Raw genomic sequence first — 20,813 nt, 5'->3', positions numbered from 1 at the left:
CAAAAGTTTCGTGGTTTTTTTGTTTATAGCGCAAAAAATTAAAAAGCGCACAGGTGATCAAATACCACCAAAAGAAAGCTCTATTTGTGTGAAAAAAAGGACGTAAATTTCGTTTGGGTACAGCATTGCATGACCGCGCAATTATCATTTGAATTAGTGCAGCGCCAAACAGCAAAAAAAGGCCTGGTCATTAAGGGGGGTAAATCCTCTGGGGCTCAAGTGGTTAATGGTGCAGGAAAAAAAAAAACTAATCACAGACATGACTCATAACTTTTTTTTATTTAACATTCCATTCTTCTAGCTTTAAGAAACACTTAAAAAAAAATTAAAAAGAAAGAAAACTGTAGTCAGTAACTGTTTTTGGAGATCAAGCAGAGGAAAAAAAATGTGGAATCACTCAGTTCTGAGGAAAATATTATGAAATCATGAAAAAAAACACTACAGTACACCACTAGTACTCTGACGACGTCACCGATGACAAAACGCATAGGGAGGAGCCAGAACGCGTGACGTCAGCACGTACCGAAACGTGACGGCCATCTTTAAGGTTTGAAATATACCATTCATTTCTATGGGTGACATGCTGTTTTTTTATATTTTCATGTACGTTTTATACTATACTTTGAGGCAATAAATCTTTCTGGAAATACTGCACTATGAAGTTCTTTCTGCCTTTGTAATTGAATTGTCCTCTATAAAGAGAATTCATGTTTTACAGGTTTTTTTCTTACATCCAATTTCTGAAGTTCAAGTTTTGGGCTGGTATCAGTGTCCTGAGCACGGCTTACTGTTGGAATCAGATCTACGGGTGTTTATCCTTGTACAACTTGGGTCCAGTTTTGTTCCCTCGGAGTTAACATATATCCAGGTTCACGCCACTCTCCTGGGAATTTGCATTGCGCATTTTGACTCGTCCATATTTGGGGGTCAATTTTTTCTGGTAAGAGGCAGTGTTTTTTGGTGTTGGTGACGGTGGATCCCCTATATTTCCTTGACCAGGAGCTGACAGGGGAGAGATCTGCATTGTTTACATACAGGTCTCTCGCCCGTCAGAAATACTTGGAGATCGCCAGGTGCTGGCGGGGAATCACCGGCCGGAACCTGATGATTGACAGCCAAGGACCCCGAATGGCAGCGCAGGTAGGGTGTGTGCACGCCCCCTAAACGGAACTTCAAAATTTTGTATGTATACATGTCATTTCGCACACCCGTGCCGCCCTGTAGCAGTACTTCTACTATAGGGTGGTGCGGAAGTGGTTAACTATCGACAAACAGGCTTCAACTTTCTTATTACAGTTACGAGATCAGCTTTGCAGGTAGGAGCCTTGTCATGGACCATTTTCTTTCATTTCCACCATAGATTTTCAATTGGATTGAGGTCCGGACTATTTGCAGGCCATGCCATTGACATTATATGTATTTCTTGATGGAATGTTTTCATGGCTTTTGCCCTATGTCAAGATGCATTATCATCCTGAAAAATTATGTCATCATCACCAAACATTTTTTCAATTCATGGAATAAGAAAAGTGTCCGATTTCTCAATATCAACTTGTACATTTACTGAAGATTTAATGACTGTCATCTCCCCCGTACCTTTACCTGACATGCAACCCCCATATCATCAATGATTGTGGAAATTTGTATGTTTTCTTCAGGCAGTCGTCTTTACACATTTCATTGGAATGGCACCAAACAAAAGTTCCAGCATCATCCCCCTGCCCAATGCAGATTTGTGATTCATCACTGTTTAGGATCAAACCCTTCATCTGTAAACTCCGCCCCTTCCACTTTAGGCTCCACCCCAGGACACTGCAGACAGCATACAGGAGAGGGTCCCCACAACCCCTCCCCTTGCATCAGGGCCCCTAAGTACCCCCTCCTTAAATCAGGTTCCCCAGTGTCCCCCCTCAACATTAGGGTCCAAAACGCCCCCCCCCAAATAAATCAGGATCCCCTTTAAATCATGGTCTCCAGAGTCCCCCCACCTTATGTGCATCAGGGTCCCCATAGCCCATCCCCTTATAATCAGGGTCCCATAGAGCCCCCTCCTTAAATTAGGTTTCCCAGAGTCCTCCCTCCTTACATCAGGATCCCAAAAGTCCCCCCCCCCCCAATACATCAGGGTCAGCCCTTTACATCATGTTCTCCAGAGTCCCCCCCACCTTACATCAGGGTCCCCCATAGGCCCTCTCTTTACATCATGGTCCCCCAGAGCCCACCTCCTTACATCTGGGTCCCCATAGTCCCTACCACTTACATCAGAGTCCCAAGAGTCCCCCCCAATATATCAGGGTCCACCTTTACATCATGGTCTCCAGAGTCCCCCCACCCATAGACCCTACCCATACATCAGGGTCCCCCAGAGACCCAGATCCCCCTCCTTGAATAAGGGTCCCCAGAGTTCCCCCATTCCCTTACATCAGAGTCCCAAAAGTCCCCCCAGTACATCAGGGTCCCCCTATACAGCATGGTCTTCAGAGTCCCCCACCTTACATCCGGGTCCCTGGAGCTCATTCTCTTTAATTTGGTCCCCAAAGTTCCCCCTGCCCTTACATCAGGATCCCCCAACCCCCCTTACCTCAGGGTCTAGTCCATTCATTCCTCTGGACAGATACACGAGCTGGAAGAAGTCCTGTCCTTGCCGCCCTCCTCCTCCTCTGAATGTCGTGGCCTGGGGATAGGGCAAGCACCTGATTGGTTGTTAGGACCGCCGATGTCCTAGCAACCAATCACGTGCTTTCCCTGCCCCTACTAGCGCTGACAGTGACAACACAGGGCCATGGCATGGTGGGCCACCCCTGCCCAAACACACACACAAGCCTATCCCCCCACTCGAACACAGCTGAGCTGCTCCCTGCCCGAGCATGCCCCCCCCCCCCCGAGCCCGAGCACACACGAGCCTGTCCTCTCGCCCGAGCACAGCCCTTTGTAGATGGCACTGGTCCCTTATGCCTGAGGGGGATGCTTCCCCCCTGGAAAAATGCCGCCCTAAGCAGGTGCCTTGTTTGCCTGGCGGCAGATACACCCCTGATCCAGTCATCCACAGTCCATGATTGCTTTTCTTTAGCCCACTGTAACCTTGTTTTTTTCTGTTTAGGTGTTAATGATAGTTTTCATTTGGCTTTTCTGTATGTAAATCCAATTTCCTTTCAGCGATATCTTACAGTTCTATCACAGACACTGACTCCAGTTTCTGCCCATTTGTTCACTTGTTGTATTGTGCATTTTCTGTTTTCAAGGCGCTTGACGCTTTGATGTCTTTCTTGGTCTACCAGTATGCTCCCCTTTTACAACCTTCTCTTTTAATTTGTTCTTGGTTGTTCCCAGTCAGCTGTGTCTAAAATCTGGACCAACATCTTTTGCAACATTCCGTGATGATTAACTTGCTTTTATAATCCTCTCCTTTGTTTCAACTGACATCTCTTTTGTTGGAGCCATGATTCATGTCAATCAGCTTGGTGCAACAGCTCAGTAAGGTGTGCAAGCACTCTTTACCTCTAGACTTATTAGCAGATGTAATCTGATGCAGATGTTTGTTTTAGAACTGCAAAGTACATGGTGATTCCATAATATTTTCCTCAGAATTGAACGATTCTATATTTTTTTCCTCCGCTTGATCTGAAAACAGTTGCAATTCACTACAGTTTTCTTTCTTCTTTTATTTTTTTATGCGTTTCTTAAGGCCAGAAGTTTTGAAGCATGTCTGATTGCTTTCTTTTTCTACGCAATTAAACAATTGAATGAACATTTTCCAAAAGTGGTGATTCCATACTTTTTGCCAGGGGTTGTATATGCATACGACTCTGGGGGGGGGGAGATCTGTTCAACAAGATTCTCAATAAGGAGATCTATTTCTCTCAGACTCTACCATAGGAGGAAATGATGAAAAGAGGCTGAGTTGGTAGATACTGCTGCGACTTTACCGCAAACACATAATTCCCTTTTTTCTTGTAGTTCTGATAAACTAGTAATTTAAAAGAGAACACATGGTTTAAAGTGGTTCTAAAGCTGAAAAATTTCTTACCTTAATGTACTCCCTGCATAACATTTTGCTGCGCCCCCCCCAAACACTTACCTCACTCCTGCATTGATCCATTGCTGTGCCCTGCTGCAGTCTTCTCTCCTCTGTCCCACTTTACACAGGGACTGACAAGCAACATCTGGAGCCATTGGTTCGTGCTGTCAGTCAAATTAAGTAAGGAGGAGGGAGTGAGGGGCAGGGCTGAGATGCACTGTGTGTGTTTATGAATAGATGTGCACAGCTTGGCTCAGGATTGCTCCCACATGTCTACCCCCATAGCAAGCGGCTTGCTATGGAGGCAGACACAGAAGAGAAAGTGCCAAGAGCACCGGTGGGGGACACCAGAAGAGGAAGTTCAGGGCTACTTTATTCAATACGATTGCACTTAGCAAGTATAACATGTTTGTTATTTTAGGGAAAAAAGCCTTTAAAACCACTTTAAGCATGTGTTTTTTTTTTATAATAATTAGAAACGTGCGAATAAGAAATATTTACCATTCAGCAGTAATTCCTCTAAATTGTCTGGATTTCTGGCAAGCTGTAAAATTAAAGCAGAGCCACGAACTTTATCAGGAATGTCTTCATACAGCAATTCAATATATTCGTCCATGTCATTAATGTTTGCAACTTCGTCAATCTGAAAACACAAAAGATGCAGGGTGTTTGACATATATGGCACTTTCTTACAGAGTATGTACAACAGAGTTTTAAACACTTACATACTCCTGAAAGATTTCCCTCTTAAGGTGATATTAAAGTGTTATTAACCACATGCTGTCCTGAGGATTTAATCCCCCTTCCTGACCAGGCCATTTTTTGTGTTACGGCGCTTCGTTACTTTAACTGACAATTACACGGTAATGCAAAGCTGCACCGAAGTGAAATTTACATCCTTTTTTTCCCCCACCAGTTGAGCTTTTTTTCAGTGGTATTTGATCACCTGTGCGGTTTTTATTTTTTGCGCTATAAACAACAAAAAAAAAACAAACTTTAAAAAAGACCGACAATTTTGAGAAAAAAAAATTTTTTACTTTTTGCTAAACATGACCAGTGAAAAAAAAAAAAAAAATCAAATTTCGTCATAAATTTTGGTCAAAATGTATTCTGCTACATGTCTTTGCTAAAAAAAAATTCCAATATGTGTAAATTAATTGATTTACGTGAAAGTTATAGCGTTTTATAAATGGAGGTATATATACTGGTATATTTTATTTTTACTAGTAATGGCGGTGATTAGCATCTTATAGCAGGACTGCGGTGGACATTCTGACACTGGGGGGGAACTGACTTGGTGTCACTAACATCCCCAGTGACACCAATACAGTGATTAGTGCTAAAAAAAAAAAGCACTGACACTGTACTAATGACATTGGGCAGAAAGGGGTTAACATGTGGGGCGACCAAAGGGTTAACTGTGTGCAGGGAGTGTTTTACTAGGGGGCGGTGTTTATGTGCTTCACTGTAAGCACACTGGTTTGGATGGCTGTGCCGTGCACAGCCATCCAAAGCACTGTGCTCGAGCTGACAGGGAGGAGAACTATTAGTAAACAAAACAGTTCTCCTCCCCGTCGGAGATTCTCAGTAATAACAGTGCGCCAGCGAGTCATCACTGGTCGGGACTCAGTGATTGACAGCCGCAGCTACGAATGGCAGCGCACGTAGGGCGCGCGCCCCCTACCCGGAAATGTAAAATCACGTATATATACGCACCCGTGATGCCCTGTAGCATCGGGAAGCGGTTAAACCCACAACAGTAAAACCAGCCTGTATATGCAGTAAAGCATGCTTGTTATACTCAGTGTGGAACCTAAGGGGTAATCCTCTGCATTGTGTAAAAAGGCCATTTGATCCTGTCTTCTGTTCCTCCCCTTTTTCAAGCAACCACCTCTTTTCTCCTGATAAGACAGACTGAACTGTGGGCATTTTGCACATGCTCAGTTTGGTGTGTATTGCTAGAGAGGTTGTTTTTTTTTTTTCTTGAGAGAGTGCATGTGATCAGCACAAGGCCAATCAGCACTGGTCAGACAGAGGTCAGGGGTTTTGCATCCTCCTAGAGCAGAAAGAAAACTCCTACAAGCTTTAGCTAGTTCTTGGCTGAACACGGATAGAAGCCGCAAGACTGCTCTAACTTCTGATGAGAAAAGGCAGTTTATATTTACTAAAATAATTGCATTTAATTATATGTTCTGTGTACTGTGGGAGACCAGATATAGCGGATGCAGGGTCCTGTGTTTAGTAACACTTTAAAGGTAATTATTTATTTCACTTTAAAATAAAAAAAACAAGTTATACTTACCTGCTCTATACAATTATATTGCAGAGTGGTCCCTTGCCTCCTCTTCTGAGTCTTCCACTGTTGCTGTCAGCTTTTCCCTTACTGCAGGTGCCCCCTCAGCAAGATGTGTGTTTAGAGACATACACAGCGTAGCTTGGCCATGCCCCCGGCTCTCTCCTCACAGGATCTGACTGACAGCAGCAGGATCCTAAGGCTCCTGCTGCGATCAGAGTCTCATGTGAAAAGAGGAAGTGAAAGCAGCACTGCTGCAGATGGGACAGCGCTGGTCCGTAAAAGGAGCCGGGTGATTGAGGGGGGCCGCTAGAACAGGTAGTGGGAAGTATTTTACCTTAACGCAGACAATGCATTAAGGTAAGAAAATGTTCTGACTTCAGAACCACTTTAAAGTGATGATGTTACTTAAATTTAAAAAAAGCACTGCCTAAAGTGCAAGCCCCCTAGTGCAGGTAGTCATTTCTATGCAATTTATGTCCTATGAGAACTACGAAGCAACTATAAAGTTTACCTCCATTCCTTCAAAAGGTGGTGGATCCTTTGGCTTGCCATTCTTCTTTTCCTTCTTGTCTGTTACAGAAAAATATTTATAAAAATGTACAAATGGCAAAATCAAAACAGAATCATGGCAAATAATATATTGTAAGATCATAATGTTATGTCTTCTATTTAAAAAAAAGGAAAAAACTTTCTCGCTATCGTAGTAATCTGTCAGAAGTTCTAAGATTCTAAAAGATAAACAAGAAAAAACACCATGCACTGTAATCGATCTGCTTGGGTGAGTACAAGGAAGACATTAGAGGTACAATATACCCCTCATGTCTCCATAAAGAGAACTTGTCACCTACACAATGCTACAGATGCTCACATAGATTTTTTTTTTTTTTTAATATATTAATTTATTTTTTTAAGCCCCACGCATGTGCACTCAAACACACACACCCATATGTACAGTTGCAAGAAAAAGTATGTGAACCCCTCGGGATTACGTGGAGTTTTGCATGAATTGGGCATAAAATGTGCTCTGAACGTCATCTAAGTCACAACAATAGAAGAACACAGTCTGCTGAACATAATACTACACAAACATTAGATGTTGCCATGGTTTAATTGCACATAACATGTAAACATTCACAGTGCAACCAAACGTTTCCTGTAGTTGCAGATCAGACCTGCACAACGATCTGGAGTAATTTTGGACCACTCCTCTTCACAAAACTGTTTCAAAGTAGCAATATTCTTGGGATGTCTGGTGTGAATCACTCTCTTAAGGTCATGCCACAGCATTTCAATCGGGTTGAGGTCAGGACTCTGACTGGGCCACTGCAGAAGGCGTATTCTGTGCTGTTGCAGCCATTGTTTTGTTGAATTACTTGTATGCTTTGGGTCATTGTCCTTTTGCATCACCCATCCTCTGCGGAGCTTCACTTGGCGGAAAGATGGTCGTACGTTTTCCTGCAAAATGTCTTGATAAATTCTGGAATTCATTTTCCCATCAATGACAACAATCCGTCCGGGCCCTGAGGCAGCAAAGCAGCCCCAAACCATGATGCTCCCTCCGCCATGCTTTACAGTGGGGATGAGGTTTTGATGTTGGTGTGCTGTGCCTTTTTTTCTCCATACAGTGTTGTGTGTTCTTCCCAAACAACTCAATTTTGGTTTCATCTGTCCACAGTATATTTTGCCAGTAGTGCTGTGGAACATCCAGGTGCTCTTTTGCAAACTTCAAATGTGCTGCAATATTCTTTTTGGACAGCAATGGCTTCCTCCGTGGTGTCCTCCCATGTACTCCATTCTTGTTTAATGTTTTCCTTATTGTAGATGTGTCAACAAAAATGTTAGCATGTGCCAGAGATTTCTGTAGGTCTTTAGCTGACACTCTGGGATTCTTCTTTACCTCTTGCAGCATTCTGCGCTGTGCTCTTGCAGTCATTTTTACAGGACGACCCCACCTACGAAGAGTAGCAACAGTGCTAAACTTTCTCCATTTGTAGACAGTCTGTCTTACCGTGGACACATGAACATCAAGGCTTTTGGAGATACTTTTGTAACCCTTTCCAGCTTCATGCAAGTCAACAATTCTTGATTGTAGGTCTTCTGAGAGCTCTTTTCTGCGAGGCATGGTTCACATCAGACAGAGCTTCTTGAAACCAGTAAACCCAAAACAGGTGTGTGTTTTTTAAGGTCAGGACAGCTGTCAGCAACACATCCAATAGCATCAAACTGATTGGAGTCAAGGTTGGCTCACTCCTGGCTCCAATTAGCTCTGGGAGAAGTCATTAAGCTAGGGCCTCACATACTTTTTCCTCCCTGCACTGGGAATGTTTACATGTTATGTGCAATTAAACCATGGCAACATCTAATGTTTGTGTAGTATTATGTTCAGCAGACTGTGTTCTTCTATTGTTGTGACTTAGATGACGTTCAGAGCACATTTTATGCCCAATTCATGCAAAACTCCACGTAATCCCAAGGGGTTCACATACTTTTTCTTGCAACTGTATACTTCTTGATGCTTTCCAGACAATTCCAAAACACATATTAGGTATCCCAAATCACACACACACACAACGATGAAAGGAGAATGTCTACAATCATTATTTAGGGATGTTTCTAAACTGAGGAGCTGTAAAAGGTGTTCAAAGCATCTCCTACTGAAATTTATAGGAACAGTATAGCAGTTTTCTGCAATTTCAATTTAACACATTTTGTACTTTTTTTTTATGTGGTTGGAGATTTTATTATTGATGAACTAAAAATAATTTCAGTGTATTTGTTTACTAAATAATTGTTGGACAAATATTATGAGCAATAAAAAATTGTGACTACCATTATTTAGATCTACAGGACCTCTTTATTTTTAAAGCAAACACATACTGTACATTTCAGCATGAAAATAAAGAATACAAAAAGTACAGTCTTTGATACAGGTATAACACCCTAATTATAATCTTCATAAGAACAAGCCAACTTTCTTTCCTTTTACAAATGTACATAATACCGCTCTTCTGCAGTAAAGTTCCTTTCCTGCCTGTGCAGCTCAGTGTACACTTCCGGGGATGCTGAGATTAATGAATTCCTGCACATGCACAGAAGTGACATCATCTCAGCCTGGCCAATGAAAATGGCTGAAGAACGGTATCCAGAAGCTGACTGGCCAAAGATTTCAGTGGCCGTTGGGGAGCTGCGTAAACACTAAAGCATGGATCCATCCTGCCTTGTTCCTGGATGTGCAGCCGACAAATCCGCAGCAACTGCGTGATGCTATCATGTCAGAATGGACCAAAATCTCCGAGGAATGTTTTCAACACCTTGTTAAATCTATGCCACAAAGAATTAATGCAGTTCTGAAGGCAAAAAGGGGTCCAACCCAGTGCAAGCAAGGTGTACCTAATAAAGTGGCTGGTGAATGTATGTCTCCTAGTATAGGTTTCCCTTAAGAGTACCAAAACTCAAATAATTTCAAATGACATGATTAAAAAAAATAACAGTTAAAGTGGAATTCCAGTTAAAAATGAAAAAAAAAAAATCTACCCTTTATTTATGTGAAAAATATAATCAGCTTTTATATTAAGCACTTTTGGAATTGCTAAATATCTGATTAGAAACAGACATAGAGCAACCCTCCCCTTCTTCACCGCCAACACTGTGCCTGGGCAGTCGAATGTGGCTGATTACAGGCACTTCCTAGTGCCGTGTCAGTGTCTGTTCTAACAGGTTTACCCATCCCCTCCATGATCTGATCATCCATGCCCAGCCCTGTCCCGTCCATCACATCACATACTTTCTCATCAATGCACAAGCATCTTCATTCTTAAGAGAACTCCGGCCTTAGCGCCGCAGGGCATGTCGCACTGTCATTAGACACACCAACCGCCTGCCCTTAGATTTAGAATAAATGGGGAAAAGGATAACATGACAGGCAGTAAGTAGCACAAAAAAAAAAGCTAGAAGCGCAGCAATTTTTGCATTTTGGGGCATATGACTGGCATTTGGATTCAGCCCCAGTTGTGGTCTGGTAAAGCAAAAAAACGTAGAGCACTAACATGTAAAGGGGCTTCAGGTAGAACTGAAGAGACCTACAATAAGGAAATGCAAGACTGGATGGTTCCGCTTAAAGTGGTATTAAACTGGACAGCAAACATTAATTATATTGCAGCTTACCAATTTTTAGTTGTGATGGCTGGAATTAGATCCCTATTTCAGGCTTGCTTTCTTCTAGTTTCATCTGGTGACCCAGCCAGCAAGTCTGTTTTTCATAAGCACAAGCTCTCCAGCATATATTAATTTACACGGATGAGACAATTAATTTAACACTAACAGGGGTGATTAAAATGATGAGCTTTTATTTATTCATATAAAGCTTTTCAACCCAACCCCCCCCCCCAAAAAAAAACAGTTTGCTATAACTGATTACAAAGCATGAGCTGGAGTTTGACTACAATTAGCTAGGGTATTTAAATCTGTTAATACATTTAACATTACCCCCCTCCCCAGACTGACAATGCTACTGTCTTCTGTGCATCCTGTGCTCATTCATGCAGAGTTATGTCTCACTAATACAGGATGTGTGTTACTGGTCAGATCACCAGGTGAAAACAATGGAAAAAAGGTAAAAAAGGAAAGAGGTAAAGAAAAGAAAACTAATGCAGCCACCTCCAAGGATTGGTAAGCTGAAATACATGTATAATATGAGAAATAGAGAGAAAAAAAAAAGCGCCACAAACTAAATAGAACAAAAACTGCACTCCTAACCAAAAAAACTTGAAAATGTGAATAAATCAAAGAGAATGCAATTAGTTTAAAATAATGATGTCCGTGGTCAAAAAAATTTTATATAAAAGTCCATCCACCATAACAAAGTAATTAAACAGTTCTGAAATCTTGTATAAATCAAACACTGTGCAAAAAAAATCCACCGTGAGGACATCGGATGATGAAACTAGTAGGGCGGGGCTTCTTTTGGATGTGACGTCTGGACGCTCCTCGTAGACTGACGGCTGTGATATCGCGGTGAGCGAAGCTCGTCCCTGCTTTCTTGAGGCTGTCATTGCTGGAGTCGGCTAGACACCCTGTTTATGAGTGCATTTCTGTTTAATAAAACATTTTGGTTTTAAACGTACTGCACCATGATTTCCTTTTTTGATTCCCCGAACATGATCTATGGTATGGAGACGTGATGACTACCTGCTGTTAAGGCTATTCCATATTGTGCTGACTGGCTGCTTGCAGTATATTGCTCCCAGTTTGGATTACTTCTGCTGATCATCGCTCCCAGAGCAAACGCTATCTTTGCTGACTTAAAATCTGGTCTGCATGGAGCTCTGGTAAGTGTACCCATTTCATTCGGTGGTGGATTTTTTTTGCACGGTGTTTGATTTATACAAGATTTCAGAACTATTTAATTACTTTGTTATTGTGGATGGACTTTTATATAAAAATTTTTCTGTCAAGGACATCATTATTTTAAACTAATAATTTTTGTATTTACTTATATTTAGCGCACTCTTTGATTTATTCACATGAAATACATGTATATTACATTTTTGGCTTTGGGTTTAATACTGCTTTAAAGCCGTTAACTTTGGTTTTCCACAGTGTACCACATTAGTTGACCATATAACCTATACTAAGAAAAAGGATGGAAATACATGAAAAGCTACCCTTATGTTCCTTACCTTTACTAGTTAATCCATCTCTGCGATTCTGAAGATAATAAAGTAACTGTTCTACTTCAGGTAATTTTGCAGAATGGATGAGTTTACATTCCTCAACCACTTTCCGTGCCAGAGAGGCAATATCAGTATTGGCATTGAGACTTTTCAGACGAATGCTAAATAAATAAAAAAAACAGCAAAACAACTCTATTAAATATAATGTACTTCATACACAACTATTTCCTTTGCTAAACACATTGTCAGTGTCTTTGGTCTTTCAGGTTGAATGACAGCCAGAATAATTTCTTGATTTTTATACTCAGGATCTTTTTGACAGAAAGATCAAAATGATTCTTAAAATGAACATAAACGTGCTTATGCCAATAAAATCTAGCAAACTATGGATCTGTGAGTATGCTTATATTCTTCTAGTGTTGCAATATACAAGCGTAGAATTACTGCGCTCATCATTACTCATGAGTACTCACCACTGTATTACTGTGAGTTAAAGGTCCTAAGAGTACATAAAGATTAAAAACATCACAGGTAGGCAAATGTATAAAATTCCTGCAGAAATGGGTAGGAATCGTTTCACTGACAAGCATAAAATGAGCAACATGTCGGCCTGGATAAGGGAAGAAGGAAAAAATAAATAAATGGGGAGGGGGGGGGTAGTGGGGGTTGGCAGGGCTATGGGGGAAGGGAAGGGAGGAGGGGCAGTGGAGAAATATGCTAGCCCAGTCATAAAAACAGGCGTTCTCGGGCAAAACCCGTTGGAAGGTAGCACAAGGTCCATGGTCTCCAGAATACTTGGTATTGTTGACCCTACTATTAGATGTGCTTTGAGCTTTTCATGCAAAAGAACAGCAATAATTCTAGAGATGGTTACGGGGACAGAGTGGGGGAGTACCATGTTTTAGCATTTGTCTGTTTTGCAGCTGTAAAAATGTGTAGCAGTAATTTGAAGGGGTGCTTGTGTATTCCAGGTTGCTTAAGGCTCAGCAGAGCATATTGGGGCACATAGGGGACAGGGGTGTCAGTGAATTCTGAGATCATCTAGTATATCGCAGACCAAAAGCGATTAGCGATGGGGCACTGCCACCAAGTGTGATGAAACCAACTGATCTGTTCACAGTTGCAGAAACACTGAGCAGAATGTTTTGAATTGCAATGAGCCACTCTAATGGGGGATAAGGCACCACCCTGTAATGACTTTATAGTTAGGTTCCATCGCCTGTACATTTGTGGAGCATGATTTAGCAGTGTCCCAAATTTGGGCCCAGTCCTGGGCATCTAATTCTGTATCTAAATCCGTTGCCATTTTTTCAGTGTAAGCAGGTGGCCATTGGGACAAATGTGTGAGAAGCTGCAAGGAAAGAGATAATACCAAGGGCGTGTGGGTCAAAGGAACATTTAGACTCAAATGATGTAAGCATTCTGGGACCCTCAAGATATCATACGTAAATTTGTAAAAAAAAAAAGTGTTTTGTAAAAAAAAGTGTTTGATCCGCAGGTATTGAAAAAAGTTTGTTGTGGAGGAGTTCTTTTTACAAACTAACAAATTTTTAATCAGAAAACATATTTTAAACCAATGACATAAAAATATTCTCTATCAACAGACCATCATCAATTCACAGAAAACCAATGTAAATTCACAATGCCAACAGCTTTTATGAGCAACTGGGTCATGCCAATTGCGATATGCACACTACCTCATTTAATATCTCATGATGTCTTTGCCTCTTTCACACCTGCATCAGTTCTACCAACTTCTGAAAATCAATCTGTGGAGGATTATTTTTCAGAGGATGCCTTCTAGGCGATCTGGTGGCGCTCCTGTCGCCTCCTGAATGCGTGCTTTTTTTTGCCTATTTTTCTTTCCAGCCAAACAGGGATTTTGTACAGAAAAGTCATGCTGCAACTGTAAGCCAAACACTTGCAGCGTGACACCACTGACTTCAATGGACATGTTTGACAGGCAGTGTCGTACTTCATGGCCATGGCATGTGTACCGTCCCCTTTGGCTGCATGTTATGTTATAGGCTGGTGGTCAGCAAAACCACAGCTCAACCACCTTTGTTACCACCCACTGGTCGCCCATGTGAAAGAGGCTTCATATCAGGACAGTACTAGCACAGTGGAAAAAAGAAGGTAGACTTAATTCTAACTTACATTTTTTGACACTCCTTCCGCTCACCAAGCATGGGGTCACCCAACTCCCCGAGAATAGTAGCCTCCACTTCATAATGGACAATAAGAGCTTTCTCACTTGGATGGACATCAATGTTTCCTCCTTTCACTTTTCTATAAAACGATAAAATTGTAAAAATGAAAAGAAATCCTTTGGGCAAATATCAGAAAGCTCGTTTAGATGTTGTGAAGTACACTGATGGTCTTCACAGATATGCCAGTACAAAACACACATACACACCAGTGCAAAAATCAGTACAACTTAATCTCAGAACCAGACATCAGAATTTGTAGGAAAGCCAGGGAACATACCCATATCAAAATGAAATGAATACATTATTGTCAATAGTTTATGGATGGACTAGAGTACTTTTAAAGGTGATAAAAAAAAGTGAACTTTTAGTAATAAACATGCCATACTTACCTGCTCTGTGCAATGGTTTTGCACAGGACAGTCACAATCCTTCTCTTCTCGGGGCCACTCACCAGCACTCCTGGCCCCTCCCCTCTGCTGTTTGCTCTTGAGGCATTCGTGTGTGCTCTCTCCAGAGCTATCTCTGTGTATCTTTGAGAAACAGAGTGCAGTCCGACCCCGTCCCTGCTCCCTCCCCACTGGTTGTGATTGGCTATGCTCCTACTGCTGAGTCTCAGCCAATGAGGAGGCAGAGACCAAGGAGAGTCGCTGCTCTCGTGCACATCGCTGGATGTGGATCGGGCTCAGGTAAGTATTAGGGGGGCTTGCGGGAGGAGCTGCACACTGAAGGTTTTTTAACTTAATGCATAGAATGCTTGAAGGTAAAAAACCTTCAGCCTTTACAACCACTTTAATGGTGCTTTGAGCTACAATTTGTAAGTGTTTTATCTGTTATCTATAATAAACATCAGCCTGCTTAGAACAATACGTGCACCCTAAAAATATATTGCTTTGGAAGAATGACAATATACAATTTTCTGTGCTGATGACTCGCAATGAACGTATGTCAAGCCAATACATTTTTTCTATTTTTGAATGGAGTGGAGAAAGATTTATACTCTAGTTGGATTTGGTATCGCAATTTCATTCTCCATTAGAGAGATTTACCCTCACTTTCTGTCCTGCTGACAACAGTTTCACCAGACTGGAGATGAGGGAAAAACTGCAAGTGGGCAAAGGATAATCAAGTGATTATTCATTGCAATATGACACTTTGTCTAAAAGGGGTAGATGTTACATAAATCATACATAAAACACACAGCACTTGCACAAAAACACTCTTTATTTACCAAGAGCAAATAATTGATTGAAGGTCTATCACCTAGAAGCTTTTGCCCCTGAAAATATTCACATTTTTCAGCTTTACTTCAACTATTACCCCAATGGAAATTTGTATCTTTATTTAAAATATTGTGGGCTTATTGTCATTTTAACCGAAAATCAGTACTATCAAAATGCAGCTGTGTCTTATAAAAAATTAATTGTGACATGATATAATAATAAAAATAAATCCATGTGTACCTGCAAGTGAGATTCTAATTAATACATGTTCTTATAAATTATTTCGACATACTAACATCCTAGGATTGTCCAGACAAACATTTCAAGATGTTACTTTTCTAGGAGGGTTAAAATTATACCAGAAGGGTGACAAACATTTGCTTAATAATTGCAAATTAAAAACGCACTGGAATAAAATGATACACATATTATTCCAAGGTCTGCAGCCTTTCAGCCAACGAAGATGTGGACAACATCAAAGCACTCTGATGAGTATTGAAGTAGTTGCTATAAGACGCGCTGCTGACAAGCACAAGCATTCGTAAAGCTCACAGTCCACTTCCTTCCTACACAGATATTTCCACATGAAGCAACATATGTCAGCATCTGTCAACAACAAAAGCTGTGATTTAGGTCTTGATTAATAGTCACTGTGAAAAATTATTGTGCTGTGATTGTAAACAATATTTTCCTTCTATCCAATTTCTGAACATGGCTTTTGATTATATATATTGGATCAGACCAAAAAAGCACATAAATAAATCCCAGAGCAGAAAACTTCGGGAGCCAGAAGAGTCTGACCAATTTGCCAGAAAAGCAGAGGATTTTCCAGTGGGCTCGAAGCCTTTGGTGGGCCTCAACCAGTCTCCAGGGTTGCTGTAAGGCCCAGGAACCTGCAATTATTCAGCAACACCTGGGGGCCATACAGACCATCCTGGGTGGATTCATCGACAACTTGGCACCTGTATAATTTCAGTGCCAACAGGGTGGCACATGAAGTATGTAACGGAACATATTTTCAACTGACCCAAATATAACAGGGAATTCCCTCTACTGCTTTTTAAGCTGTGCTGTATGTTATAGAATCATGACTGCTGCACTCCATAAGCTGTAACATTACACAGCTCTGAGGACTGCACTTTGTAAGCTGTGTTATGCACATACTCCTTACCCGTGCGTTCATCGTCTCAACTGTCTTATTTGCTACGTAGCCCTAAAATATTTTAATGAAGTTCTGATTTAAAGTAGTGTGCAGATTAGATATCCTGAACTATTGAAACTGCGAGGATCTGCTTACTCATCAGCGATGGGTATTAATTATATACCTAAATTATACCATCGCCAATTACTGAAAGACTTTCAATCTTTGCGGATTGAGTATGGCCTGCCTAATCACTCCTTCTTCCAAAATATCCACTTGGTTGCTTGTTAAGCACTCAGTTTTCACTCAAAGTACGACCGCATTCTCTAGGAAGGGTCAAGTCCTTCATAAAACAGGTCTCTAAAGCATTGTCCCTCAATTGTAGAACACGATGGGCCGCTGACTTGGGGACTATTTGTGATGAGGAATGGTCCACAATACTAGTTAATGTACTTGAGGTTTCTCTATCACCAAGCTTTTTATCATTCACTGCACTTTGCAAAGACTACATGCTTTGCAGGGGAGGGACACTCTTTTCTTTTGTTCCAGGTGTGAAATTGACAACTGCACCTCCTCCATATGTAATAAGTGCCCTAAATTAACAAGGTATTGGAAGTCCATTGTCGAAATGATCAATAGAATTTGGAATCTCACGCTCCCTTTGGAACCTAATGCAGGCCATAGATGGAGAGAAAACCGGTTGCTTTTTTTTTTAAAAACGAAAAATCGGTCGTTCAATCAGTCGACATTACCACTATTGGTAAAAAAAAGGTCGGCTGATTTTTGTCCCGTCTACGGCTGGCAATTATATAGAATATATGCAGAAGAAGAAGAAATAGAATATGCAGAAGAAGAAGAAATAGAATATGAAGAAGAAGAAATAGAATACGAATAAAAAGAAGAAATAGAATATGCGGGGAAAAAAGTTGCAACATTGTATCTATTTGTATCCATTTTGGATACAGATGTTTCTATTCGGATACAATGTTGCTATACTTTTAAATGTCAAATATAATATCGGACTGAAATTCTTTTTTTTTTCTTCTTCATATGCTATTTCTTCTTTTTCTTCTTCTTCTTCTTCATATTCTATTTCTTCTTCTCATTAATATTCTATTTTTTTCCTTTTCTTCTTTTCCTTCTTCTTTCATGTCACTGCTCATGCACATTTTTAAATATCGGAAAAAGATCGGCAAATTTGTCCATCATTGCCTTGAAAATCAGCAGAACGACAAATTTGACCAATTATTTTCCAGCAGGACCAATAATTTAAAAGGTCAAAAATTACAAAAAACGGCCGACCGATTACCGCACTAACGATCCAAAAATTGGCCGATTTTTTTTTCTGGCCGATTTTCGGTCGTTTTTCATCTCATCTATGGCCCGCATAAGAGTTGTTTATTGGGAGAGTTAGACAAGGAATTATATATTCCACATACATATATTGCAGTTCTTCGAATATTATTATTATTATACAGGATTTATATAGTGCCAACAGTTTGCTCAGCGCTTTACAATATAACGGGAGTACTATTTATTGCTCAGAAACTTATAGCCCAGATATGGTTATCTCCAAAACCCCCTTCTCATATGGCATGGATTAAGGCTGTCAATGACACCCTTATTAGAGAGAAGTTAGTTTTTCATCATAGGCGTTGTCTGAGGAAATTTACAAATATTTGGGATGTATGGCTGGGCACACCTGGTCTAGCACAATTCTAACTAGTCAGGGACAGAATACTAAGCGGGGGGGTGGGGAGGGTCCCTCTTGTTTGATATGATAATGATCCCACTCATTACCTTATAGCATATTGCCCGTTAAACAGATACGCATGGCCATAGTCAAACGTCATCACTAAAATACCCGAAACTTACACCCCTCATCAGGGTGGATAAAAATCAATGATTTTTTTTAAAAAAATCAAAAAAAAAATCGGATTTTTTTTATTTAAATCGGATTTTTGTAAATAAAATGCTTTTTGAGGAAAATATATTACCACCCAAAGGTTATTCCATCATGAAATAAAGATTAGTTTTTTAATTATGTAGAATAAGGCTGTATATGTTTAATTTTTTTGATAAATAAATTCCATTAATCCATTCACAATGTCATGCTCTTCCAGAGGTTTTTGTAAGATTATTGGGCAGTTTCTCTGCCTACAAGATATTATCACAAATGCTTGGTTTACTTTTGCAGTTTTCAAAACTGAATTTGACTCAGCGGAGATCACATGTCTCTTCTTCACAGCAAAAATGTTATAACATGAATAGGAGTTAAGAAAAAGACCTTAATCCTAACTTCTACAAACCTATGAATACAGAATCAACCCCTTCAGTGCTAAGTTTCAAGAAGTTCAGTGAATAGAATAGAAACAATATTTTTCTGATTGTTTGGAGTGGAATAGATCTGCACAAGAAGAAAGTGAAACTAAGTGTGAGGAGGAAGGGGCTGACAGTCTAAGTTTCTTAAAATATATATATTTTGTTTAGCCAAATTAGTTAAGAAACATGGATGTTTGTTTAAGCAAATAACATATGCTGTAATGTTATTGTTTCAGTTGAATAAATCTATTTCAATTGTTATTAATAAGGTAATGATTATTTTTCTCCTTCCTAAGTACAACAGAAAAGTTGTCCAAATATGTATGAATAACCTATTAAACTGGGGATAAAAAAACTAATATGAAAAGTTGTTATTCTAAAAATCTTCATCTACTTGCATATTAAAGTTATACCAGCAAGAATTAGTCTTTATGTAGAAAACTATGATTTAAATCAAGCCTTACTGACTAGTGATTTAAATCGTGATTTAAATCAGTTTGATTTAAATCAAATCCACCCTGCCCCTCATTACATGAGACTTTAGACGTGCATTGGAGCATCTCATATGCTGAGTCTACCTCTTAAAAATGTATGGTCTTTACTTAATCCACTGAAAGTGGACACATTAGGGGCAGCTTGTTCACCAAAGTTTAGCTTAGTTCAAAACGGGTCTTTTTTCTCTTTAATTTTCATGTTTTACGGTCTATGCTTATGACATACACTGCAAACCTTACCGTGAAGCACCTATGTATTTCCAGTTATTCTACATCATCTGGAAGCAGAAAGTTGAATGTCTTTATATTTGCTTACTATATCAAGCCTTGCCACATGGGGTGAATTTGCCTAATGCTGTATTGACTTTACATTGGCGTCTGAACATGTATAACTGTGTGTATGTATAGACCAAACTTTTAATAAAAAAAAAAAAAAAAGTATCTGAGTTAAAAAAAAAAAAAAAGTAGGCACAGATGTCTATAGTCTATTTGAGGTCAATAAAAGGCATTAACTGCTATTCTACAGACTCACTTTCAACCCTTGCTCAATTACTCCAACAAAGATTTATCTGTGTGTGGGGGTTCATCCTGGCTCTGGGACGACAAGTCTCTTCTTGGCAGTCTTCCTTTACTGATTTTTAGTTTTCAGCTTTCATTCACTTCATGCAGACATTCTCAAATCATAAATTTTGAAACTCTACCTTATTATGTTACATTGCCATCTTTGAGATGTACAGTAAGATGTGCTTAAACAAGAAATGTCTAACAAATATGTAAAAATGTTGAGCTTTAAATAGGCACTATAACCTACTGATGAATATACATGTATGTATATATTTGATAACTGTATTATAACCATATGAAAAATTAAAGTGTTAGCTCCATGTCTATATTCTATGATCAGAAAATTACAGAATGTGCTCTGTTTGGGGGAGCTTGCTTTTACTAGAGGACAACTGGTACTATAAAATAAAGGTTTGCCTTATTTAAAAAGAACACAAACAGAAGATAAATGCCAACTAAGGAGATGAAGGAACATAAATGAAGGAAGAAACTGAGCTAGCTAAACTGGCATACTCACCTCTATATCAAGCAAGCACCCATGGGATCTGTCCACCCTTAAACCACTCCCACTGGCTCAACAGATCATCCTGTCCATCTATTAGTTCAAAACATCTGTTGAAACAGTCATTTAAGTAGAGCTACAGGCAAAAATTGTTTTTTTATTGTGGACAGAATAAAGGAGGGTCTTAACCCCTGTAAGGTTTATTTTTGCCATCTTTGTCCCCCATTGGGGAGATTTACCTTCCTGCCCCATAACCAAAACAGGAAGTGAGAGGAAATTCCTGCAAATTAAGGGAATCTCTTGAAGACCTCCAGGTCACCAGAACTAGTGTCCCCATTGGAAGATTTCCCCTCTATTACTTTTCTGGGGACAAC

At 40.0% G+C, this 20,813-nt stretch overlaps 1 protein-coding gene across 1 annotated transcript in view; it reads right to left on the bottom strand.

Moving 5' to 3' along the window:
* The window catches only part of KIFAP3 (kinesin associated protein 3), a 151,416-nt gene that overhangs the window by 121,030 nt on the left and 9,573 nt on the right, over nucleotides 1–20,813 (bottom strand). The window contains exons 2-5 of the mRNA XM_089663321.1: nucleotides 14,144–14,275; nucleotides 11,993–12,147; nucleotides 6,826–6,884; nucleotides 4,520–4,661 (exon numbers count right to left, since the gene is read on the bottom strand). Coding sequence (XP_089519447.1) covers nucleotides 4,520–4,661; nucleotides 6,826–6,884; nucleotides 11,993–12,147; nucleotides 14,144–14,275 — 488 coding nt within the window. The remainder of the gene's footprint in view (nucleotides 1–4,519; nucleotides 4,662–6,825; nucleotides 6,885–11,992; nucleotides 12,148–14,143; nucleotides 14,276–20,813) is intronic.

Source organism: Staurois parvus, unplaced genomic scaffold (assembly GCF_062004578.1).
Source record: "Staurois parvus isolate SC_StPar_1 unplaced genomic scaffold, SC_StPar_1.0 ptg001660l, whole genome shotgun sequence".
NCBI classification, from domain to species: domain Eukaryota; kingdom Metazoa; phylum Chordata; class Amphibia; order Anura; family Ranidae; genus Staurois; species Staurois parvus.
The sequence above is the reverse complement of the archived record's forward strand: the minus strand, read 5'-3'. Positions and strand labels throughout refer to the sequence as shown.